The following is a 24,924-nucleotide window of genomic DNA, read 5'->3' on the forward strand; positions in this document are numbered from 1 at the left end:
GATCTCCACGAGCCACGAATCCAACCATTGATAGGTGGTGACATTACCCGAGTACAGTACCCTCACGCCAACCGTAGGGCTAGAGTGGTTAAACTGCTGTCGCTTGCAATCAGAAGCTTTGCTTATGTTGAGTCTCTCATATTAGATAGGACATTGACGAGTGACAAATCATAACTCAACTACCCTACTTTGAGTCCGGAACAAGGTATATGTTAAGACACCAGATAGATGATTAAGATTCAATCCGACATGGAAAATTATCACAAGAATTGGTAGTCACTAGTCCGCTGGCAAGCAGTTCGTGACGAATACCATGGAAGTTGAGGCTTGGAAGTTTTCACAAACCACAATTATACCTACTAATCTAGGTAGAAAAGCTTGTCATGACAAACAAGACACAGAATGTCCAGGTAGAATCAATGGTCCAAGGGCTCAACTGCTGTCTTGAAGAGAAGGATGTAAACCTTATCAATTGAGAAGTACAAAAAGCCTCCAAGTGAGTGTGTGACGTAAGATCCGAAGCTAGTTCCCACAATGCAGTGCCAAGCTGGACCGTATGAACAGTCGAACTCCTGCAATACGCAAACACGGGGAGACAGAGAGAGATGTTAACTGGTTATCAAAGAGACAGAAAGCTCAATTTTTTGCCTGAAACGGACAGGAAGCAAAATTCGCATTTCTACACTGACTCCTCGAGACAGGTTCAACAAGTGGCTAAAGCTATTCTTGACATTGCAGGCTGCACAATTCCAGCTCTATTACATGATAGAGGCATACCCAGTGTCCACACATGCATGCATGCGCGCAGAGAGAGAGAGAGAGAGAGAGAGAGAGAGAGAGAGACAGAGAGACAGAGAGACAGAGAGATTAGATCATAGCAGTGGCAACGAAGACATACTTTTGATTGAATTCTTTAGTACACTTTCAACGAAGACAGTAAAACCTTTTCAGAAATCGAAGGCCTGTACATCTTTGACAGTTTTGCAAGTGCAAAATACAGTCTACTGTCATATGTTGAGCTTAATTTAAAAGACTTTCCAGCACTGCTTGATGTAGTGCTAGAGACCTAAAATTCGCAGCCAAGCCCACGCAAATGGTAAAGTACGAGGATTAAATGGTTAGAGTATTCAAAAAAGAATCTTAAGACTCCGATGGGGTATCCAATTAAACCCACTGCAAATACAACTTACCTAGGAATAATGGTCTAAGTTAGTAAATATCTTCTGCACAAAAGACTGATAAAATCAAATGAAAATCTGGACAGGGTGAAGATAGAGTCACCAAGTGGAATACATGTTAATTTAAATGTAGAATGAACTTGATGTGGCAAACGACAAAATCAACAGGCACAACATCCATCTCAATCCTCACCATAAACCATCAGAGAAGATGAAATTCCATGCTTGACAACTAACTGTTCCCTCCATTACCAGAAAGAAGCCATGTTAAGTTCATAAGGCATCATTCGATGACCTCATATTTAAGTAGATATATAGTGTGAGACAGACCAGTTATGTTGATTTAATGGACAAACAACGGTTGCTATTGCCATATATGCAGTAAAACACTAATCTAAATGGATGCCATTAACTGAGGCTTCTGCCTTAGTCAGATTTTATGTGATGGCCCAGAGTTAAATGTTACCATTTTGTGCTTTCATAACTTTTCTGCTTGACTATCTTCATTCAGCAGTTCCAATCATGAAACTAGCAGAAAGTGGGGGAATATTGAAAACCAATGCACAAGAGCAGAATTAATAACAAGATAATATCACAAAACATACAAAAGGACAATGGACGGAGGAATGATAGGAAATGAAGATAACAAAGTTACAAAAATACTGAATGATTCTTCATATATATGCAAAAAGGAAATGACATCAATAGTTTATATTTGACACCCTCGTAATTCATACAGCATGCTCTACCATTCCACCTGTAGCAAATTTTGCATTGCCATAGAAAATAACACAGAGAGACAGAATTAGAGCCAAAAGAGTCATACACATACAGGGACAAAACTATTCTTTTAGCATGCTAAACAAAAGTAATCGCATATACTAGGTCTGCACTGGTATGATAGATGTAGCTAAAGGTATTCGCGGTTTAAACAATGATGTAAGTCTGTAAAGCACTCTGACATTGCATGATGCCATTTGTTCCAGTGTCAGTTTGGTTCGTTGGTCTTCAATATGTTTCACATGGTTTCCAATAATTAACATCAGCTAAATCTCTTGAACGTATTCAGCGTTGAAAAATGGCTTAAGATGATTAGTACACTGTCCACAACATGCAATGGGGTTGGGGAGACCAACAGGCCATTAGATGTTCACCCAACAAGTGGACTCAGGATAACAATTGCAGCCATATAGTAACTCCATCCAGATGAGAAAAAAGTCTTCTTTGGATGTCATGCTTACAACAAGTCGGAAAGAATATATTCATCCTGCTAGACAAATCACTAGAACTTACAAGGATATGTGATTGAGAATGACGAACTCAACCTGAAGACCACAAATATGAAAACGATGTATACCCCCTCACTCATTTGCCAGATTAATGAAGGATTAGGACAAGTAATTACGTTGTGTTCAGGTTGTACCACAACTGCTGTGGGAAATAGATTAAATGCTCGTACTGTTGTAAAGGCTAAGTTGTAAATCATGAGGATCAGAAGCTGTATAATCTTTGCGGAATCTCGTGGCGTAGAAAAAACTATTTATTGTAAATGGGGCGTGTAGCATGATTAATCCACCCACTTCGATTTGCACATAAATGAAAGAGCTTACTGATTTATAAGAAGAAAGAATTATTGATTGAATCAAGCAGCTGAAACTAAGAAGAAAATCCATGAGACTGCCATTTTACCCTTAAAGATTGTCAAAAAGATAAACCAGTGAATTTGATTGGAAAAGGAAACCTCCCTCTCAGTAGTTTCACCTCAATTAGCTAGTAGCAGAAGAAGCTTTAAAACTTGGCCAATAACACACAATCAACACAAATCATCGACTCCTTTTCTTTGGACTATGCAGATATGGAGAAGCAAAACACCTATCGCGGGTGTTGCTTAAGACAGCCATTCTGCCGTTTTCATTTAAGTTATTGAACACACAATATTCACATCGAAACTAAACAGTCAAAGGAAGCAGATAGACAACAGCCAATGCTCACTGGAACTCTACTGAACCTGACACGAGACTAAATTGTGGGAAAATTCCGTAAGGATGAGTCCAAGTAAGCAACACAGGTGAAGTCTCCTGGACCACATTTCCAGTTGAACCGAGGCAAACAAAGCCAAGGGACCACCGACACCAAAAGTACAGAACTGGGCTTATCTCGTTCAAGTTAAGCACCTGACAAAGGTTTCATCCCGAAGCAACCAAGATGAAATATTTCAAAGCTCAAACGAAGACCGGTGAATCTCTTAAAAAAGGAGATTACCCAGAAAACGACAGGCGTTTCTGCAACCGCTCTGACAATCTAAACAACCACACAGCCGAAAACAAAGAGATCGAAAGAAGCAAGAAAAGAAAGCAAGAGCCTTTGCACCTTCTTGAGCGCGAGAGCGATGCGCTTGCTGTCGAGCTTGCCACCGCGCATGGCGTCCAGGTGATCGCGAGCGCAGCGGAAGGCCTTGTCCTGCAGGGGGGCCGGCATGTCCGCCGCCCGCACGCGGACGTTGAGCCGATCGTGCTGCTCCTGCTGCTCCACCGCCTTCTTCTTCTGTATCAGGCCGCTCAGGAACTTGCTCCTCCTCTCCAGCTCCTCCTCCGCTCCTCCCGCCATCTCGGTCCCCCTCATCCACTCCCTCTCATCACTCGGAACGCGAGCTCCCCCCCCGAGCCCCCCCGCGCCCCTCCGGTCCCCGCACGCCTTCACGCCTTCCTTCAGAATGCCACCCGCATTCGCGCAGGACGTGATGCTAGCGGCCGGTGCTCGGTGCCCTTCCGGTGTTCGATCAAATGACGGAGAGAGAGAACAGTAAAGCTAGAGAGAGAGAGAGAGACGAGAGGAAGAAAGCGGAGCACAAGACCAGAGCGAGAGAGAGAGAGAGAGAAAGCTCCGAACGGGGAGACACAGGTCTCGATAGTGCCAAAGGAAAAGTCATCAAAAGTAGGATTGTCTTGTCTGTGAGTGCTTCTGTGGCTTCTTCTTTTTTTTTTTTTGCATTTTCATTTTTTTTCCCTTTTTCCACGTATGTAAACCAATTTTCATAAATCAGTTCTTAATAAACCTTGTATTTTCCCAAATTGATAATGTTTTATCAACGAGTGCCTCAGCGGTGCTTATCGACACATGGTTATCAAATGATGTTTCTGATTTCCGCATGTAGAGTTTGTTAATTATCCATATCATTTGGAAAAAAAAAACGGTGTATTAAACAAAAAAGTTTCTGGAGACTTGTTAACAGAGTGTTTTGAGGAAAATTGGTATACGTGCGTGATGAGTCACGGAAATAATCATTTAATTGGCGAGCACGGTATTGTTTATCTGGTTACTTAACAAGTGCCTTGGACACTTTTTAACGAAATCATTTGTTCTTGTTCGGTCGCTTAAGAAATACTCCGAGAGTTTTAGTTTAAAAAGAAAATCTAGAACTTAAATTTTATCAAAGTGAGACCTTGAAACACATGTGAGGCGATGTTTTTAAAAAATTTACGATCTTTAAACACGCGAGGCTCTCAAATGAAACCATTTTACAATAATATAAGATGCTTAATAATGGATATTGTGATTTTAAAGATATTTTCACGCCACGCACGAGAAAAAGATAACGTATTAGAAGCTGGAACTTTTATTATTTAAAATGATTGGACCTAGAATTTTAGGTTTGCAGGTTGAGACAAAATTGTTAATTAAATTTTTAAGTACAATAACCTCAAAAGATTACCTAATATCGTATGAATTTTTCGTACCGCGAGAGTGGGAGCCACCGGCTACTGCCCCTAGACTCGCCACCTCTTTTTGCCCCCTAATATCGAGTGTCCAAGACTTTTGGGTGGTGCAGTTAAGTTATGACTCATTGGAACATAATTTAGCGAGCATGTGCCGTTTATTATAATGCCCAAGAGGATTGGTGGCCCCTCCTCATCTTTTTACTTATAAGAGAGAAAAAGAAGGGTGTCTCGGACTATTTAAGCAGGCGATTAATTACAATGGGACGTGGTAAGTCCTTCGCCAATGGTTATTTGGCGTCAATTTATATTGTCGTTCAGAAAATGTCTTTCAGTACTCGTTAACAAAATCATTTTATTTTTCGATAAAAAATCATTTTATCACTTTTTTTATCCTTTTTGGGGTTAAGTGTTTTCAAGCATATAGACCAGGTCGTTGGGTTAGGTGAAGACCATGGAGGAGGGGACAAAATCCAGTTTGCAGTGCGCTTTGGTTAGCGCAAAGCTGCCGACCCCAGCAACCGAAACTTGCCGAGCCCCACTCCTCCCACTAATCAATGACCAATTGGATTTTGGGATATTTTGATTAGACGGTGTGCGAATATCCCATTAATTCGAGAAATAATTACCTAAGTTAAATTTAAAGTTAATTAATTGACGGTAATCATGTATGAACATGATGGCAAATGTGAACCAACCAACCAAATGAAAGCACATTACGCCATAATTGCAACACCGCGGAGACATTGTTGTTGGATTAGCGCATGTTTAGTGAAAGCGGGAAAAGAAAAACAATGAGATGGATTAGACCCGTTTTGTTTCCATTTAAGCAAAAAAAAAAAATTGTTTTCTCCGCCAAAATTGGAAAAAAAAAATTATATAAGCTCCAAAGATTATGGAAGAAAAACTACATGTTATCGTATGTGTTAACATTCGAGTGTCGAAATAATTGATCGTTTGTTGAGTAAAATGTTTGGGTTACCATCTAGAGTGGTGGCCTAAAGACATAATGAGTCGAGTCGCTTGTCTTATGCAAATTATGAGTTCGGATTGTAGGTTTGATTGTTTGCAACTTTGTGCAGTTGTCAAGGGACAAACGGGTCACATGTCTCTGCCAAAATAGTTATGACTCGAATGAATAGACTGCAGCAGCTTTCGAGCGCTTGCTACCTTATATGGAGTACTTCTCACATTCGGCACGCCTTCGAGTTCCAAGTGAATTAAGTAGTTTCGGCTTCAAATAAAACATTGAACAACGGATGTGAGAACCTATGGTAATACCTAGAGAAGTCGGTGTCGATTGCCTCGCACGACATCTGGTTAAAAGAAGTGATAATGTTTAGTACAGTCATATCGCTTTCCAATGCTTAAAATTCAATGAAGTCGAATGGATCTATGTTATATGCTCGGAACAATTTTCATTGAGAGGGAGCTGATTATGTCACTATTCACCGTGCACATGAATGCATATTTTTACACGAGCCACCTAAAAATTGTTATAATTCGGCATACAATCATAAAGAAATAGAGAGCGAGAGCGAGAAAAAGAAATCGAGACACAAAATTTTTATTATGGTTCACTCTTAAACCAGGGCTACGTCCAGCAGATGAATCCACTATAATTAGCACATCGCACATCTCTGTTACATCCTTCAATTACAAGATAAAGAACCTATATATACTCAATAGCCACTCACGGATCCAAGCCTAAACTACTAATAAAATACGAATCTAAACTTAAAAAAGCCATCTGGCAACTTGGGAGGCTACTCCCGCGACCCCCGCTGGATGTGGCCTCCTTGGACCCCAGCTCGCTCACTAGGGAGCGCCAGCGGGACTCCTATGCATTCCTGCCGAAGGAGAGTATGAACCAAACCCCTCCCTCCAACAAAAATCCTTCTTCAGAGTTATAAACTCCACCTTCAGAACCAAAACCAACTTCAACTAAAATATAACCAAGCCCTTTAAAGCTAATCAAAACAGACGAATTAAGGAAAACGCCAAAACAACCAGAGCCAGAAACAAATAGGTGTTAAAAAAACTAAATGAGAATGAAAGGTGCATTGACCCCAAAAAACTTAGAAAAGGAAAACGCAGAGAGTGCCCGTTCCTTGCGGCGGGAAATCCTTTTCTCGGGTCGAGGAGGACAAGCACGGACGCAAAATACTAAGAAGAGAATAGAAGGATGCAATAGCAATAGCAATAGCAATAGAGGCTGCGTGGGTCCCGATGACTATTCCCCTTTTGAAACCCGGTCGGCTCCCCTGCCTTTTGTACTGCGTGCGACCGTCCGCCGTTGACCGTCAACCGGAAAGCAGGCCGCACCGTGGCGGTAGACCGCGGCGGTGGCCAAATAGAGATGACGAACAGCTGCGGTGGAAAAGAAGACACTTGATCGTCGGCGGGCGGGCGGGCCGATGGGCTAGCCGGGGGCCCGATCGGGTTCGAGTGGCTAACTGGACCGAGCGAGCTGTTCCCCCCCCTCTCGGCCCCTATCTGCCCACCTCGGCCTGCCCCGAAATCATCCGATTTTGATGTTTGTTTGATGATGAATGGGGCAAGCATGGGCAAGAATCTGCATCTAGTAACGGGCTCGCCATTTGATCATGTCCGGTGGAAAGCAGAGCAGTCTCAACATCGATGGCGGTTGTTGAGCACCGGCATTAGCGGTGATTTCTTCAGAGGCGGCGATGGCGAGCGACGACGACGGGAATAGAGCTGAGGAGAGACGGGGGCGAGCTAGCTAGTCATCGTTTGGGACGCGGTCCGGTCATAAACTCTCCATATCCATAAGTGATGGCATTAGGATGAATACAAACTATACGTCGAGAAATCTGTGACCTAATCAAGCAATTTTTTCTTTCTATTTATTGCTAAAACAAGTTTTTTATTTTATATAATTCAATTCTAACTACGAAATATCGACTCAACGAGTTAAGTGGTACAGTATCGGTATTTGCAAACATGGTATGCTAAATTAGGTGAAAGATTGCAAGTGAGAATTCAAACAAGGGATTCATATTCAACACATTAACAATATTATCCCGCATTATTTAGTATATCAGTTTTGTGAAGCGGTATAAGTAAACTCACATTCATCTTTCGCATTGTTAGAATACACTAACAATAACGATTACATAATTACAACACATAGCTTGAAGTCATTTAAAGATGCCATTTCAAACTAGCTCGAAACAATCAACGCTTCATGCCTTCCTCCACGACCGGAGCCACCGGTGGCATCGGAGCCATTGCCACCTCGTGATTTTGCCTCTCCACGCTCTCAAACCAACCTTTACATGTCACCATGTCAAATTAACCACCGAACAAGTACCTCCACGTTCAATGATGCGAATATGAATAGGGAGGAAATATATCCTAAATATGATATTACCGAGGGATGGGTTGAATCCACGGTTCTGGAGCTCGCGATACTCTTGGGTGAGGGCGCACGGCTCGCAGAGGCAGTGGAGGACGAAGTCCTCGGCCGAGCTCCCGATGATCCTGTACTGCTTCCTCATCTTTTGACGGTAGAAGCAGGAATAGCAGCACGCACACCCGGTCACCCAAGCGATGAGGAAGTAGATTGCTCCATTTATACCACAGGCTGCAAACACACGAATTATGATGAATTCGACAATATAACCGATCATCTATAATGTATAATTGTGTTTGGAATTCCCTAGTATGATCAAGTCATGCCGATCAATACATGGTGGAATGAATTATACTGTGATATCATCATTGAAATTAGAGTATTTAGATGTTAAAAAACGCTTGTTAGGGACAAACAGAGACACCAAATCAGACTCAACAGTCCAATGAACTGATACGTTTTTCATCTTTATATTGGAAAATTTGGATCTACCAAAGTTGAGAAAGGTTAGAGTAATAATGACATGAGTGGTCGGTAAATTTTTCTTGAATGTTCAATATGATCCTTAAACTTTTTTCTTGTTCAATTTGCTCCTGGACCCTTCCAAAATCCAACTCAGGTAGTCATTCCGTTGTAAATTCAAATCCATTAGCCATAACTTATGTTAACTTGCTGTTTGGCTTCTTGGAGCTTAGCCAGACTATTCGATAAAGCAAAATGGACCCCCCATATTCTTTAATCAAATATACACAAATATCCTCCTCTTTCTAAGCTTCTTCAAGATCCAACATTAACAAATTCCCTGCACTCTCTCTTCCTATCTAAACCTCGGATTTTCGCGCTTAACTTAGGGTTTCGATTCCGTCGTCGAGCGCTTAGTATCAGAGTTAGTCCCCCTACGGTGCTTATTCATGAGTCGAAATCGACTTTCGACTCGTGAACGGAAGAAAAGATAGAAACTAGGTACCATGTGCAAGGTAGCGATTTCATTCTCTCTCTATCGAGTTTAAGCCGGGGGGGTTTTGAGTTACTTACAGGAAGCTCCTCTGTCCACGATCTCCGAAATCTGGCCGAATGTGACGCAGGGACACCAGAAGCTAATGCAAACTGCACGAACCATATTTAATCAAAGCTAATTATTGACTACAGATACAAAGTACACGAAATTGCGAATTGCCTTCCAGTGTTTTAGAGTTTCACACAAATCACACCAGAGACACGGCTTCATTCATCACCCGTGCTTCAAGGAATGACATATGTGAACTTACAGCGATCGAACTGGGAGAAGCAGTCGCAGAGACCCGTGGACCAGGCCGCGTAATCCACCGACGGAGGCAGAGCGACCACCGGAATTCCAGTCGCCGGCGGCGGCGGCTCCTCTTGGGAAGAAGCAGCCTTATCAGGAGACTCTGGGTCGTTTGGTGCGCCCATCTTTCAGAGAGAGAGAGAGAGAGAGAGAGAGTTGCTTTGTTTGGATCGCCTGTTTGGAGGGTAAGCATTGTTGACATTATACAAGCATAAGGAGGAAGACTGGTTTGTCCTTTACAGAGTCAAGTGGTCCCTGCCGAATGCGTCTTCCTTGACTAATTAATTGACTTAGGGTTCATATTTGTTGAGTAGGTCACTCCCAATTGGAGAGGCCAAAGAGAGGGGGAAAGAAAATCACGAGAGATCGGGAGATAAATCAACATGATCTTCCACATCCAGAAAATCATGTGTTCCGGAAACAAATCAGTGTGATTTTCATATCGTACAATTCCAATTGGGATTGCATTTGCTCCTATAAATAGGAGTCCTCCTCAATGGAGAAAAGATGACTTATACAAAAAGCAAGAAGATCAGAGTATAGCGGAAGAAACAATCTTCTTCTTCCAAGAGAGTTATCTTCGAGAGAGTTATCCAGTTTGTGAGAGGTTTGGATCCACAAATTGAAGACAGTGAGAGATCCACCTTACGGTGAAGTTGTATCCCATTATTTATCATAGTGGAAGTTTGAAGTGGACTACGGTCCCGTGGTTTTTCCCTTCACCTTGGAGGGTTTCCACGTTAAAATTCTGGTGTTATTTACTATTTGTCTTTACCGCTTTCATCAAATATTTTATCCTATTTAATTGTCACAGAAATAGTAGTGGGAAAATTATCCGGGCCTTTTCCGCAAATATTGTTCTTTTTCCCAACAAGTGATATCAGAGCCAGGTTGCTCTATATATTATTTTTCTGTGCAGAATTAAATGGAGGAGAAGTCTGGCAACATGATAAAATTGACCGCATTCAATTATGCGATCTGGAAACCAAAGATGGAGGATCTGCTATACATTAAAGACCTTTGGAGGCCAATCGTGATACCAATGGAGGAACCAACACCAACGTCCAAGGAGGTAGATCCTGTAACGAAAGACAAATCGGCATCGTCCTCTGGTGGCAAACCAACAATCATGTCCGAAAGTGAATGGATGGTGCTCAATCGAAAGTGTGCTGCTCAAATCCGGCAATGGATCGACAAGAGTATTTTTCAAAATTTTGCTAATGAACATGATGCTGGTGTTCTTTGGCAAAAATTAGAGAAAATGTATGCAAGAACAACGGCGCAAAATAAAGCAAATCACATGCGGCGGCTCGTGAATTTGAAATACGAAGATGGGAGCAGTGTCTCGGAACACATGAGCGAGTTCCAAGGTATAGTAGACCAACTCAACTCTATGAAGATGACATTAGATGATGAGTTGCAGGCGTTGCTGCTACTTAGCTCTTTGCCGAAAAGCTGGGACACACTCGTTGTGTCAGTCAGCAACTCGGCTCCTGACGGTAAGCTTACCATGGACATGGTAAAAGATAGAATGTTGAATGAAGAATCCCGGCGAAAAGAGAGCGGAGTCAACCCGGAATCCGAGGCTCTTGTCATTAACCGACAAGAAAATCAAGAACAGAGAGGGAGAAGCAAAAGCCGAAATTTCCGAAATCAGCAGCGACGAAGGTCCCAATCCAACTTCAGACAAGACAAGAAGTGCCATCATTGTGGTAAATTGGGACACTTCATCCGAGAATTCAGAAAGCTAAAGGCATAAAAATCAAAGAGCCATAACATCAACAAAGCTGACGAGAACCATATGAATGATACCGCAAATATTGCAGACGAGATAATCATTATTCAAAGTGATGATTCCATTAATCATGCATCCCAAGATTCGACATGGGTAGTCGACTCCGGCGCATCCTACCATGTCACGGCTTGTCAAGATCTTTTTACATCTTACAGTACTGGCAACTTTGGCTTTGTAAAGATGGGAAATGACGGTACGTCCAAAATTACTGGTATGGGTAATATTTACTTGGAGACTAATGTTGGATGTACGCTTTTACTCAAAGATGTAAGACATGTTCCGGACATGCGTCTCAATCTTATATCTACCAGCAAGCTCGATGACGAAGGCTACAGCAATTTCTTTAGTAATGGGAAATGGAAGCTTACTAAAGGTAATTTGGTGGTAGCCAAAGGAGAAAAAACTTGCTCTCTCTACATCACACAATCCAAGCTGTGTAGAGGAGAGGTGAATGTAACAGGAAAAGGAGTCACCACCGAGTTATGGCATAAAAGACTCGGACACATGAGTAAGAAAGGCTCAAGATTCTCATTGGAAAGCAACTCCTACTGGGAATGAAAGGTACACTGTTAAATTCTTGTGTCGACTGCATTATGGGAAAACAACACAGAGTAGCATTTCGTAATTCCCCACCATCCAGAAAAGCTGAAATTTTAGATTTAATACATACCAATGTATGCACAATGCAAACTAGAACACTTGGAGGTGCGCTTTATTTTGTAACATTTATTGATGACCACTCTAGAAAGGTGTGGGCATTTGCCTTGAAAACTAAAGATCAAGTGCAGGAAATCTTCAAGCAATTTCATATGAAGGTTGAAAGAGAAACAGGAAGGCGATTGAAGTGTGCGCGTTCAGACAACGGTGGTGAATACCGAGGACCTTTCGAGGATTGTTGCAAAAGTTTCGGGATCAAGCTAGAAAGATCCATACCAAAAACACCTCAACACAATGGTGTTGCGGAGCGGATAAACAGAACCATCTGCGAAAAAATCAGATGCATGCTCTCCGGCGCAAAGCTGCCAAACCACTTTTGGGGTGAGGCAATGAGGACGGCAGTTGACTTAATCAACCTATCACCTTCAGCACCACTTGACGGTGACGTACCACAAAGTGTCTGGACCGGTAAAGATGCTTCTTACGGCCACTTGAAGGTGTTCAGCTGTAGAGCATTTGTTCACATTCCCAGGGATGAGAGATCAAAGCTCACGGGAAATCAAAACAATGTATTTTTTTGGGCTACGCTCATGAAGAATTCGGCTATAGACTCTGGGACCCCATTAGCCGGAAAATAGTCAGAAGTAGGGATGTGGTATTTCTTGAAGATCAGATAATCGAGGACTTCGAGAAGCACAAGAAATCTCAATCAACAGACGAATACCCTATTGATCTTGGCCCAATCGCTCCTCCTACCGATTCTAATAATGAGCAAGCTGAATCTAGCATTAAAGGTATGACTACTTCAACTGAACTTGAACCAATTATTGAACAGGTCCCGTCAGAACCTCAATTGAGGAGATCAACCCGTGAACGACAATCTAGTCGTAGATATTCTCCCAACGAGTACATGATGCTCACTGATGGGGGAGAACCAGAGAACTACCAAGAAGCTGTGTTCCACGAGCACAAAGAGAAGTGGTTAAAAGCTATGCAAGAGGAGATGAAATCCTTAGACGAAAATCATACTTATGATTTAGTCAAATTGCCACAAGGAAGAAAAGCTCTCAAAAACAAGTGGGTGTTCAAACTAAAGACTGAAGAAGGTAACTCACAACCACGATACAAAGCAAGGTTGGTTGTGAAGGGATTCGCTCAGAAGAAAGATATCAACTTCGACGAGATATTTTCACCTGTGGTTAAAATGTCTTTATCCGAGTTGTTCTTGGCTTGGCAACAAGCTTGAACTTGGAGGTCGAGCAACTTGACGTGAAGACTGCATTTTTACATGGAGATCTAAACGAGGAGATCTACATGGATCAGCCGGAAGGCTTCAAAATCAAAGGCAAAGAAAATCTTGTGTGTAGACTGAGGAAGAGTCTTTACGAGCTCAAGCAGGCACCAAGACAGTGGTATAGAAAGTTCGATTCATTCATGGAAGAAAATAGGTTCAACAAAACCATCGCTGATCACTGCGTGTTCGTCAAGAAATTTACCGATGGTAATTTCCTAATTCTTTTGCTTTACGTTGATGACATGCTAATTGTTGGCCAGGATAAAAGCAAGATCAACAACTTAAAGAAGGAATTAAGCAAGTCCTTTGTGATGAAGGATTTAGGACCTGCAAAACAAATTCTTGGGATGGAAATCTTCCAAGACAGGTAGAACCGTAAACTCTGGTTATCTCAAGAACGGTATGTTAATAAAGTTCTTGAAAGATTTAACATGAATAAATCCAAAGCAGTTTGTTCTCCACTTGCAAACCACTTCAAGCTCAGTTTGGAGCAGTGCCCGAAAAGTGAGACAGAAAGGAAGGAAATGGAAAAGGTTCCTTATGCATCGGCGGTTGGCAGCCTAATGTACGCGATGGTATGCACGAGGCCTGATATCGCCTATGCAGTTGGTATGGTAAGCGGGTTCCTATCCAATCCCGATAAGGAACATTGGGCAGCAGTCAAATGGATATTCAGGTATCTTCGAGGTACTTCTAATAACTGTATATGCTTTGGTAATGATAAAACCGTGTTAGAAGGTTTTTCGGATGCAGACATGGCAGGGGATGTGGACTCAAGAAAGTCTACATCAGGGTACCTAATGACTTTTGCAGGGGGAGCAGTCTCATGGCAATCTCGACTACAAAAATGTGTTGCCCTGTCTACTGCCGAAGCAGAGTATGTTGCGATAACGGAAGCATGTAAAGAACTCTTGTGGATGAAGAAGTTCCTACAAGAAGTGGGCCATAACCAAGAGAAGTATATCTTGTACTCGGATAGTCAAAGCGCAATACACCTCAACAAAAATGCAACTTTCCACTCCAGGTCCAAACACATTGATATCAGATATCATTGGATACGTGATGTGTTGGAAGAAAAAGCCTTGCAGTTAAAGAAAATACACACTGACAACAACGGCTAAGATATGATGACAAAATCCCTATCTATAGTGAAGATGCAAGCTTGTCGAACTTTTGCAGGTTTGACACCCTCTCCGAATTGTTCGTGAGGGGGAGATTTGTTGAGTAGGTCACTCCCAATTGGAGAGGCCAAAGAGAGGGGGAAAGAAAATCAAGAGAGATCGGGAGATAAATCAACAATTTGTTTAAGTATTTGCTTCTATGCGATGAATGCCAATTGAGTCATCCTCAACTAAAGTCTTATCCGAGCACTGACGCTAGCAATAGCTTCTCAAATTACAACAGAGTATAGCAATTTTTGAAAAGCGGTCTCACCCAATCTTGAGTTGCCACAGCTTTAAAATACATATTACCAAACATAAAGACTCTACAACGACAATTTTACCAAACGGGCTTTCAATAAAATGTAATTATAGATGATGTCCATATACACAATCTACCGTAGGTGATATTTTCCGTTACTCTCGATTGGAGGGTTATGACTTACTGAATTTCACGAGAGATCAATGATGAATCTCACTAAAACATAGGTTCGGTTCAACGCACGAAAAACCTACTGTATGGAGCATGAGTTAGTCTCCGATCGTTAGCCTGATGAAAACTGGACAACACCCTCTTTCCCAGATTTTTTGCTTTCTCTTTCTTTCTTGCTATTGCCTCACATTACTCTTCTTTGCCGCTACCACATAAATAAGAGAGAATCCTTACTTATTTCGGCCAAATATGGCCTCCCATTAATTTCTCCGTATGTGCTAAAGCCTATGAGCTTCATTTCGTTGGGCTTCATCCACAACGGAGTAAACCCAGCCCAACAAATAGGTATGTGCTACGAGCCTATGATTAGCCTGATGTGATAAACAAATTATCTAAATAGCAGACCAAACGAATGGCCCAATTCCACATCACACCCCCAAAATTGAACCTTTTCTAATAACGATCTTATGATTATAAAGATTTGAAGGGCTATCAGTATCTGGTTTGCAATTATAATTTTCAATCAGTTTCTTTGAAGAACTCAAACCCGTGGATACTTTTCCTTCGAATGCGCACAACCTGAACGTGGAAGAAATATGACGTATCACATATCTTTGAAAGGTTAAGGACCAAATTGCTTGGATTTATTCCCTTTTATTTTTAGAAAACTTCACTTAATTCATTAGTCAAAACCACATCACCAACCACAACTAATTTATTCATCTTACATAGGCAGATGGGGACTTTCAACCGAGTCTACGGCGATATCATTATATATCTTGGAACCTTAGTACGTGCAAGGTTCAACTCTATGCTAGTGAGGATTCATTTAAGAGACACCGTTCTCGGCATTCTAGTTTTAGCTTAGATAAGATCGGTAATGGAGATGAGTCGAGCAGATGCAGTGCCAAGCTCAAGCTCAACTCGATCCGCACACCATTACTTGTGTTTTTTTGTAAAATTATGGTTGCCGGTTTTCAATGATTAAAGCCCAATGGACGATGATTGATGGCCAATTAAAATATCAAATCTAACTTTAAATAAAAAAAAATAGATGGGTTATGATATGCCTTGAAATCTCAAGGACTTTGTAACTTCGAACTACTAGAATAATATGCAGATAATGATGGCTAATAAATAAGGAAACTTTTATTGGATTAGAACAAATGGCTTATGTTCTTGGATGCCGTGCTTACTCGACGAGTGAATTTGGACATAAACTTTTTAAAGAAAATCAATTTAGTGGGTACGGAAAGTGAAAAGCTTACAAGACACGATCGGCAAGCTTTTATAACCAGAAACAATTACTCAGAATTAGAAAACCTAATCTAATTAGAATTTGAAATTCAAACTTAGACCGAGTCAAATCCAAAGCAGTCTACTACAAATGGTTTTCTCATCTTCAAAGTCCAATGGGATGTTCATGATTTCTGATGTCTCTTGATGTTGCGTGATTCTTGCTCATTGCGTGTTGTATATGTCGAATTTGGTGTGCTTTGAACTTTGATTCCTTCTGTATCTTTATAAGCCATTCCGTTATGCATTCTGACATTTCTCCACAAAAATTTCGGACCACCTATTGACTTCCACATTACTCTAGGGATCATTTGTAATTGCTCCCCACCCTTTAGCTATAGTTATCCATTAGTGGATGAATCCTTTCTTGACTCAATCTTTAACTTCCTTTCATGTTTTGAGCTAATCGATCATTGCTGCGTAGCATAATCTTCACTTCAATGTCCATTGGAAACTCATGATCGATGAGCTCGTCAAACATTCTATTGATGGGCTGTGTGAACCAATTGTATTGTTAAGACCTTGTGATTGACGAGCTTGTTTTACACAGTCTATCAAGTAGATACTATGAGTTAAATGTACTGTTATGACCTGATTTGAGCCACTAGCTTCTTTATGTTTTGGTCCTTGTGTCACTACAAACGCTTGGTGCTCGAGCTCAAACATGCATTAACTTTCTCGCTTGAGCTCTACTCCACTGGAAAACCAAAATACTCAAGTTCGATTCGAATCAATTGCAATCAATTTCTAAAGACTTGAGCTATGGTTTAATGTTCGCAATTAAGCGCATGAGCTTGTCGAGTTGAGGTTTGGTGAGTTCGAGCTGTACTTGACAAGATGCTCGATTCGAAAGTAGGTGAACCGATCTCGTGTAATTATCGAGCTCAGTTTTGTCCCGAATCATAGAGAACCCTTTGTCTTTTGGACATTTGGAGTATTACATCTTATGATTGTAAGGCACGCATTCGACTCTCATCCTTATCTAGATTAATGTAAGATTTGACTTTTATTCCCCTCGTCTGTCAAAAAATGAAAAGAAAATTATCTTAATTTTAACAACAACAGTGGAAACTTTATCCAGAAAATGGATCAAAACCCTTGCAAGCTATTTTATTTTACTATGAATCGAATTTCTTTTTTCCATCATTTCTATTCACAAGTACATTTGTGTACTCATTTTCTAGTTATATATAGTATACTAAACTATAGAAGGATCGAATCTTTCATGATGGGGTGTATTGACATCTTTAGTCCCCGAAAAATGGATGACACGTAGGGCGCATTTGTTTCGTAAAAAATAACTGATTAAGAAAATATTTTCCTAAGAGTGGATCGCTCGTATCGCTTATAAAAATGAATAAAAGAAAAATATTTTTGTTGTCCACAAAAATGTTTAGACGTAATTTTTTAATCGAAAATGAAAAAAATTTATCGATAAGTTATTTCAAGTGATACAAGCGATCATTTTTAGGAAAATATTTCTCAGATAATTCATTTTTTGTGAACAAACAAAGCCGTAATCTGAAATGACATTAATTGCTAACATTTGTTTCCCACTTTTTTTGCTTTTTTTTAGATTACGTTTGTTTCCCGAAAAAGGAATGATTTGGAAAAATTTTCCTAAAAATGATAGCTTGTATCACTTACAAAAATGAATCAATGAAAAATATAATAATTGTCCACGAAAATATTTAGATAAAAATTATTGTCGGTACGTTCTTCATTGAATAATTATTTCAAGCATACAAACGATTAGTTTTAGAAAATGTTTTTCAAATCGTTCATTTTCTACAAAAACAAACCAAGCCTATCACTTGTTTTTTTCCTTTTGTTTTCGTAATTTTTACGGGCACTATTTCCACACCCTAGGTTGCTTAAGGCGCAGCCTTTTTATGGACATAGACAAAATTATCCGTAAACTTGAATTATTATAAGCAATAAATCGGTGGTCCCACCATAAAATATTTCCTAACTCTGATTTTCCATTTCTTTGCATTCTATTTTCTGGTTAATATTCCTTAAACTTTTAAGGAGTCTAGATTACTTTTCATCTCCAATGAAATTGAACTTTTTTGTTCACGGGTATTGAAAATTTTTAAAATGATCCGAGTCTAGGAAAAGCATTTTAGTTTTCAGATAGAGCAAATCCAGGGTACTTATTCTAGTATGCAAAAATGATATACTAAATGACGTGGAAGATTCCGAACGATAATATAATCGTATGATTGACATTCAACACCTAACAATCATATCACACATGACTTATTTCATCAATTTTGTGAAGCAGTATAAGTAAACTCACATCAGCCTTTCGCATTATTAGGATACACTAACAATAACGATTACGTAGTTACGACACACAGCTTGAAGTCATTCAAAGATGCCGTTTCAGACGAGCTCGAAACAATCAACGCTTCATGCAGTCCTCCACGATCGGAGCCACCGGTGGCGTTGGAGCCATTGCCACCCCGTGATTTTGCCTCTCCACGCTCTCAACCCAACCTATACATGTTACCATGTCAAATTAGCCGCTGAACGGGTATCTCAAAGTTCAATGACACAGATATGAATCGAAAGGAAATATGTCCTCAATATAATACTACCGAGGGACGGGTTGAATCCGCGGTTCTGGAGCTCGCGATACTCTTGGGTGAGAGCGCACGCCTCGCAGCAGCAATGGACGGCAAAGTCCTCGACGGCGCTCCCGACGATCCTGTATTGCTTCCTCATCTTTAGACGGTAGACGAAGGCATAGCAGCGTGCACACTTGAGGAAGTAGATTGCGCCATTTATAAAACAAGCTGCAAACATATGAATCATAGGCAGTAGATTGCGCCATTTAGAAATTGCCTAGTATCATTAAGTTATGCCGATCGATACACGAAGGAATGAATCATACAGTGATATCATCCGTCAAATTAGAGAGTGTTTGCATGTTAAGCAACACTTGCTCGGGGACAAAGAGAGTCACTAAATCAGACTCGACTGCGTAACGAACCAGACTCGTTTCATCTTCATATTGGAGAATCTGAATCTACCAAAGTTGACAAAAGTCAGAAGTGATATTGACACGGGCGATCCATGAACTTTTTTGTTAATGTTCAATGTGCTCTTGAACTCTTTTTCCTTGTCCAATCTATATATACAATTTTAACAAATCCAACCAACGTAGTCCTTCTGTTAAAAATTCTAACATCGTCAACTAGCATGATCACAATTTATGTTTTACTTGACGTTTGATATGCCATACTAGCATTTCTCGTGGCTTATATATCGTTTCAACAACATATCTCTCTCGCACTCATTATGTTGGCCAAAAAGGAAACAAAGAAAAGGGCTTGTTTACTTGGGAAAACAACGAGAAAGTCCATTGCATATTTCATGTATCATTTTAAGCGATGAATATAAATTTTTTTTCTATAAAAAAAATCCGTTAGTTCAACACGATCATGGTCATCAATTGGCCGCGTTCAATGGAGTTACTTGCAAGAAACAAAAGTAGTAAATAACTTAATGGTCCTGTCGACACGTGTTTGGATAAGCCCGACTCAAGTGCTCCTACAATTTGATAATGCAAAACGGCTCCGTTTGTTTTGTGAAGAATAAATGATTTGAAAAATATTTTCCTAAAAATGATCGTTTGTATCGCTTGAAATAATAAGTTAATGAAAAATATTTTCATTATCGATAATAGTTTATGTCTAAACATTTTTATGGACGATGAAAATATTTATCGTCAAGATCCAAATTATTTATTTTCCGTAAGAATTGGTTGTAAGAGGCATCAGAGATCATTTTAAGAAAAATATTCTCCAAATTATTTATTTTCCGTGAAATAAATGGAGACTTCTTCAAGATCCAATTTTACCAAATTCCCTGCACTCTCTCTTCCCACTTGGGTTGACGCAAACCTTGGATTTTCATGCATGACTTAGGATTTTGGTGGTCACAAAATTAGGTACCATATGATAAAATAACAATTTCTCTATCTCTCCATTAAGTTTAAGCTGCATTTTTAAGTTACTTACGGGAAGTTCCTCTGTCGACGATCTCCGAAATCTGGCCGAACGTGACGCAGGGACACCAGAAGCTAATGCAAACTGCACAAGCCATCATCATCGATTAATTAATCAATTACAAACACGACATACGCGAAATTGCAAATTACATTTTCTGAGTTTCACACAAATCCCACTAGACACGGCTTCACTCATCACCCGTGCTTCAAGGAGTGACATCTATGAACTTACAGCGTTCGAAGTCGGAGAAGCAGTCCCACAGGCCGGTGGACCAGGGGCCATAGTCGAACTGCGGAGGCGGAGGAGCCACCGGAAGTCCAGTCGCCGCCGCCGCCGCCGCCGGCTGCGAAGGCTCTTGGGAAGGATCAGCCTCGTGACGAGCCTCTGGGTCGTCTGGTGCACCCATCCTTTTGAGAGAAAGAGAGTTGCTTTGGTTCGAAATTGCGTTTGGCGGATATGCATGGCTCATGTTATATAAGCATATAATGAGTGAGGCTGGTTTCTCCTTTACACAATCTGCGTGAGTTCCTACCACTTGCGTATTCCTCGCTTGATTGACTGGGTTCATTGGTTATAATATTTGGATTTATGTGATGAATGCTAGTCGAGTCTTCCTCGATTCAAGTATTTTGCAAACACCCGACCCAACTAACACCTCTCGAATTACAACAGCTGATAGCAGCTTTCGAAAATCCGTTTCACCCAATTTTGAGTTGCTGCGGTTTTAAAACATATATTGCCCAACATAAAACATACTTTACAATATAACAACGGCTATACCAAACGGGCTCTAAATTTGATGTAGAAATCTACTAGAGGTTATACCTTCCCTTGTTCTTGAGTCTTGACTGAAGGGTCATGTCTCTTATCGGTGACTTATTAGTTATGGTCATCGTTCACATGTAAACTTAACGAATGATCATTTGCTTGCTTGTGAATATCAGATACCAACAGAATAATAATTGGTAGATGAGACAATCAATCGGATATTGTGGATAAATTATTTTGACTTTGACTTCATTTGCGTGTTAGTACCTAGATAGCAGGACAAATCGAAGGGCCCAAATCCACATCAAAACCGTAAGATCAGTTGAACTTTTCCCATCGACGGCCATATAACAATAAAAATTTGTAGGGTTGTCATTATCTTGTTTTCAATTGTAATTTTTCGGTCAGATTCTTGAAGAGTTCAAACACCGGGATGCTTACCCGTAGAATGCGCGCAAATGTGGGGAGGTTCATGACCTAATCGCTTAGGTTGAATCTCTTTCATTTTTGAAGGACGTCATCTTAATTCATTCGTCAAAACCAGATGTCCATCCAACCACAACTAGTTTATTCAACTTGAAATTTCATGGGAAACTACCATTAGTTAATTATATATAGGGGGAATGTTCAAGCGAGTCTAAGGCTATTATTGTTAATACTAGATGCAATGCTCAACTCTATCATTTTCGAGACGCCTTTCTTGGCCTTGTAGTGGCTAAGCAACTCCATCACCGATATGGTTTGCAATCGAGACAAGTCGAGAAGATAATGTGCCATGCTGGAGATCTATTGGACTCGCATACTTGATAGTCGATCTCGAATGACTAATAACTTCCTCACTCAAGCTCTGTTCAACAAGAAAAAAATCAAGATAACCCGAGCTTGACTCAAATCAACTGCAACCGACTTATAAAAACTCAAACTCGAGTTCAATGTTCTTGAGCACTATGTGATTTTAAGGATTTTACGTGCGTCATTACAACTCTTACGTATAAAAATATATATAATGGTCGCTCGATTAGGCTCGCAAGCTTGTCGAGTTGAGTTTTGATGAGTTCGAGCTACACTCGAAAGATGCTCGAGCAGTTCAAACTCGATCTCAAATAAGGTGAACTAATCTTGAGTAATGATCGAGCCGAACTCAAGTCAGCCCGACTCTGTTCCGTCCCGATTCATAAAGAATACAAGTGCCCATATTGCACATGTTTCGTCAATCTGAGTGCCACACTTAGGGTGCGCATGACAACCATTCTATGCCCGGGAACTATTTCTGAACAGAAATGATTTTTTTTTATTCTGTGCCCGGAAACAATTTCTGTACATTTGAAGGCGTTTGGTAAACTATCCAAAATTTCTATTCCTGGAATAGAAAAGAACATAAATGCGTTTGGTAACTACACACAAATTTCTTTTTATTAATAATATTTTGAATTGTTTATTTTTTTTTTCTTTCTACCTAGGCCATGGCCGGTCGCCGTGACAGCCACGGCCCGAGGCGGCGAGGGCGTCATGGCCCTCGCCGGCCGGCAGGCGGAGGCGAGGGTCCCCCTGCCGGCGAGGGCGAGAGGCTGGACCCTCACCGCCCGGGTGAGGCGGCTCGCCGTCGGTCATGGCGAGGTCGGCCTCGCCCGGATCGGGCAAGGCCGAGCCTCGCCCTCGCGACCCACGGCGAAGCCGACCTCGCCGTGGGTCGCGACGGCGAGGCTCGGCCTCGCCGAGATGCGGCGAGGCCGTCGCGACCCACGGCGAGGCCGAGCCTCGCCGTGGGTCGCGACGGCGAGGTCGGCCTCGCCTAGATCCGGCGAGGCCGAGCCTCGCCGTGGGTCGCGACGGCGAGGTCGGCCTCGCCCGGATCGGCGAGGCCGAGCCTCGCCGTCGAGACCCAGCTGCGAGGTCGGCCGCCGTGGGTCGCGACGGCGAGGCTTGGCCTCGCCAAATCTGGGCAAGGCCGACCTCGCCATGACCGACGGCGAGCCACCTCGCCCGGGCGGCGAGGGTCCAGCCCTCGCCCTCGCCGGCAGGGGGGACCCTCGCCTCCTCCAGCGGTGAGGGCCGTGACGCCCTGGCCGGCCCTGGGCTGTGGCTGGTCGCCGGCCGCCGGTCGCTGGTCGCCGGCGACCGGCCACAACCTAAGAAGAGCAACACAAAAAGAAGAAAAGAAAAAAAAGAAAAAGAAGAAAAAAAACTGATTCTCAAAATTGTGCCGAGAAATAAGAAGCAACTTTTTTTTACTTCTTGTTTCTCTTCCAAAACTGTTTCTCGGCACAAATATTTGCAAAAATGTGCCCGGGAACAAAAAGTTTACCAAACGCATTTCTGTTCCCAAACTATTTCTGGGAACAAAAGAACATAAATTTTCACTGTTTGGCACGTTACCAAACGGGCCCTTAACCTAATCCAGTGGAATATCATGCTTAGTCAATTGAAATCAATGTGAACGGCTATTATAGAAATTTTGGTGTGTTACATTTCATTCAACTCTCATCCTTATCTAAATTAATATGCAGTTTGACTTTTATTGTGACACTATATGGTATGATTTTACTAGTATGTAAAAAAATGAAAAAAAAAAAGCTTATCTTTCTTTTCACGACTACAATTGAAACTATATTACTAAAATGGATAAAAAATATCTCTACATACTATTGTGTATCGATTGAATTTTTTGCATTATTCCTCTTCACGAGTATCATGTGTACTCTTTAACCATAGTTATCCCTTGGGCGATGGATCCTAGATGACCCGGCCTTCGATTTATTTTTTCATGTTTCGAGTCGATCAATTATCGCTACATGTCACGATCTTCACGTAAACATTACCCGTTGAAAACTCATGATCGATGAGCTTGTCACACATTCCATCGATTGGCTTTATTGGCCAATCGTATTGTTATGACCTTTATGATCAATGAGCTTGTCACACATTCCATCAATCGGTTTTATTGCCAATCGTATTGTTACGACCTTTATGATCGACGAGCTTGTTCAGATACTCCATTGAGGGGACATTATGGGTTGCGTGTGTTGTTATGATTTGATTTGGGTCGTTAGCTTCTTTATGTTTGTGCCCCGACTTTGGACCTGAAGTCAACACATACGCTTGGTGCTCAAGCTTGAATCACTTAGTACTTCCTTGCTCGAGCTCGACTCAAATAAAAAAATCAACATGTTCGAGCTCGACTCCAATCAATTACAATCAATTAAAAAACTCAAGCTCAAGTTTAATGTTCTCGGAAACTATGAAATTTTGAGGATTTTGCATATGTTTTTACAATTACTAGATGTAGAAAAAATAACAGTAGCTTAATTGGGCAGGCAAGCTTGTTGAGTTGAGTTTTGATGAGTTCAAGTTGCACTTGACAAGATGCTCGAATAGTTGTAACCCGATTTGAAATTAGAGAAACCGGCCTCAAGTAATTTTCAACCCGAGCTCGAGTTACTTATCAGCTCGAGTCAGTTTCGTCCCGAATTATAGAGAAGACCGAGTGCCGATACATATGATTCCTCAAACACGTTGGTCCCGCCAGCCTTGATAAGCAAAAAGCCTATCAACAACGGCGACTGAACATTGGTGAATGAACAACCTGCTCCTTCCGATAGAAAAATCATCACTAAAATCTCCAATTGATGTTTCCCTTAGGCATATGTGTATGCGTTAAACTTGCAGATTAATCCACGATGATGACACAATCTGAGTGCCACAGTTAACCTAACCCCGCTGGATATCGTATTTAATCAATTAAAATTAAAGTACACGGCTAATCAAAAGCATGCAGTCAGTCCTTTGTCTATTGAACTTGTTGGGAAAACTCAATCCCTGATCGACACATTCGAAACATATTCGAATCGAATTCGATCAATGCGGAAAACGTGTCCAGTGACCATCAACTTGTATCACCGATCGTACAGGTATATCACACAACGAAC

At 41.2% G+C, this 24,924-nt stretch overlaps 4 protein-coding genes across 4 annotated transcripts; 1 reads left to right on the forward strand and 3 right to left on the reverse strand.

Annotated features, from left to right (window-relative positions):
- Positions 1 to 208: 208 nt before the first annotated feature.
- Positions 209 to 3,837, reverse strand: LOC115670595 (dynein light chain 1, cytoplasmic). Its single transcript, XM_030591898.2, has 2 exons — positions 3,549 to 3,837; positions 209 to 572 (listed from the first exon to the last, which is right to left on the reverse strand). Exons 1-2 carry the CDS (start codon positions 3,798 to 3,800, stop codon positions 417 to 419), a joined length of 408 nt encoding a protein of 135 aa, XP_030447758.1. The 5' UTR covers positions 3,801 to 3,837; the 3' UTR covers positions 209 to 416.
- A 4,053-nt stretch (positions 3,838 to 7,890) lies between these two features.
- Positions 7,891 to 9,760, reverse strand: LOC115666855 (protein PLANT CADMIUM RESISTANCE 2-like). The gene is made up of 4 exons (XM_030588505.2): positions 9,539 to 9,760; positions 9,306 to 9,377; positions 8,289 to 8,501; positions 7,891 to 8,187 (listed from the first exon to the last, which is right to left on the reverse strand). The coding sequence occupies exons 1-4, from the start codon at positions 9,699 to 9,701 to the stop codon at positions 8,093 to 8,095; spliced, it is 543 nt and encodes a 180-aa protein (XP_030444365.1). The 5' UTR covers positions 9,702 to 9,760; the 3' UTR covers positions 7,891 to 8,092.
- A 741-nt stretch (positions 9,761 to 10,501) lies between these two features.
- On the forward strand, positions 10,502 to 11,929 carry LOC130137702 (uncharacterized). Its single transcript, XM_056309635.1, has 2 exons — positions 10,502 to 11,075; positions 11,403 to 11,929. Exons 1-2 carry the CDS (start codon positions 10,502 to 10,504, stop codon positions 11,927 to 11,929), a joined length of 1,101 nt encoding a protein of 366 aa, XP_056165610.1.
- Positions 11,930 to 18,495: 6,566 nt separating this feature from the next.
- Positions 18,496 to 20,699, reverse strand: LOC115665791 (protein PLANT CADMIUM RESISTANCE 2-like). The gene is made up of 4 exons (XM_030587621.2): positions 20,462 to 20,699; positions 20,240 to 20,311; positions 18,815 to 19,012; positions 18,496 to 18,713 (listed from the first exon to the last, which is right to left on the reverse strand). Exons 1-4 carry the CDS (start codon positions 20,697 to 20,699, stop codon positions 18,619 to 18,621), a joined length of 603 nt encoding a protein of 200 aa, XP_030443481.2. The 3' UTR covers positions 18,496 to 18,618.
- Positions 20,700 to 24,924: the final 4,225 nt, after the last annotated feature.

This window comes from Syzygium oleosum, unplaced genomic scaffold (assembly GCF_021117445.2).
Source record: "Syzygium oleosum isolate NSW1041296 unplaced genomic scaffold, Sole_v2.1 Sole_v2.03, whole genome shotgun sequence".
NCBI classification, from domain to species: domain Eukaryota; kingdom Viridiplantae; phylum Streptophyta; class Magnoliopsida; order Myrtales; family Myrtaceae; genus Syzygium; species Syzygium oleosum.

Excerpts from the sequence above, each read along its gene's own strand:
- LOC115665791 (XM_030587621.2), bottom strand. The coding sequence starts at position 20,699 with ATGAGCCATGCATATCCGCCAAACGCAATTTCGAACCAAAGCAACTCT. Across the intron at positions 19,013-20,239 it reads CGTCGACAGAGGAACTTCCC|CTTGTTTTATAAATGGCGCA; the intron begins GTAAGTAACTTA and ends ATATGTTTGCAG. Across the intron at positions 18,714-18,814 it reads CGGATTCAACCCGTCCCTCG|GTTGGGTTGAGAGCGTGGAG; the intron begins GTAGTATTATAT and ends TAACATGTATAG.
- LOC115666855 (XM_030588505.2), bottom strand. The coding sequence starts at position 9,701 with ATGGGCGCACCAAACGACCCAGAGTCTCCTGATAAGGCTGCTTCTTCC. Across the intron at positions 9,378-9,538 it reads CTTCTCCCAGTTCGATCGCT|TTTGCATTAGCTTCTGGTGT; the intron begins GTAAGTTCACAT and ends TGGTTCGTGCAG. Across the intron at positions 8,502-9,305 it reads CGTGGACAGAGGAGCTTCCT|CCTGTGGTATAAATGGAGCA; the intron begins GTAAGTAACTCA and ends GTGTGTTTGCAG.
- LOC130137702 (XM_056309635.1), top strand. The coding sequence starts at position 10,502 with ATGGAGGAGAAGTCTGGCAACATGATAAAATTGACCGCATTCAATTAT. Across the intron at positions 11,076-11,402 it reads CAGCAACTCGGCTCCTGACG|ACGAGATAATCATTATTCAA; the intron begins GTAAGCTTACCA and ends CAAATATTGCAG.
- LOC115670595 (XM_030591898.2), bottom strand. The coding sequence starts at position 3,800 with ATGAGGGGGACCGAGATGGCGGGAGGAGCGGAGGAGGAGCTGGAGAGG. Across the intron at positions 573-3,548 it reads TCGCTCTCGCGCTCAAGAAG|GAGTTCGACTGTTCATACGG; the intron begins GTGCAAAGGCTC and ends TGCGTATTGCAG.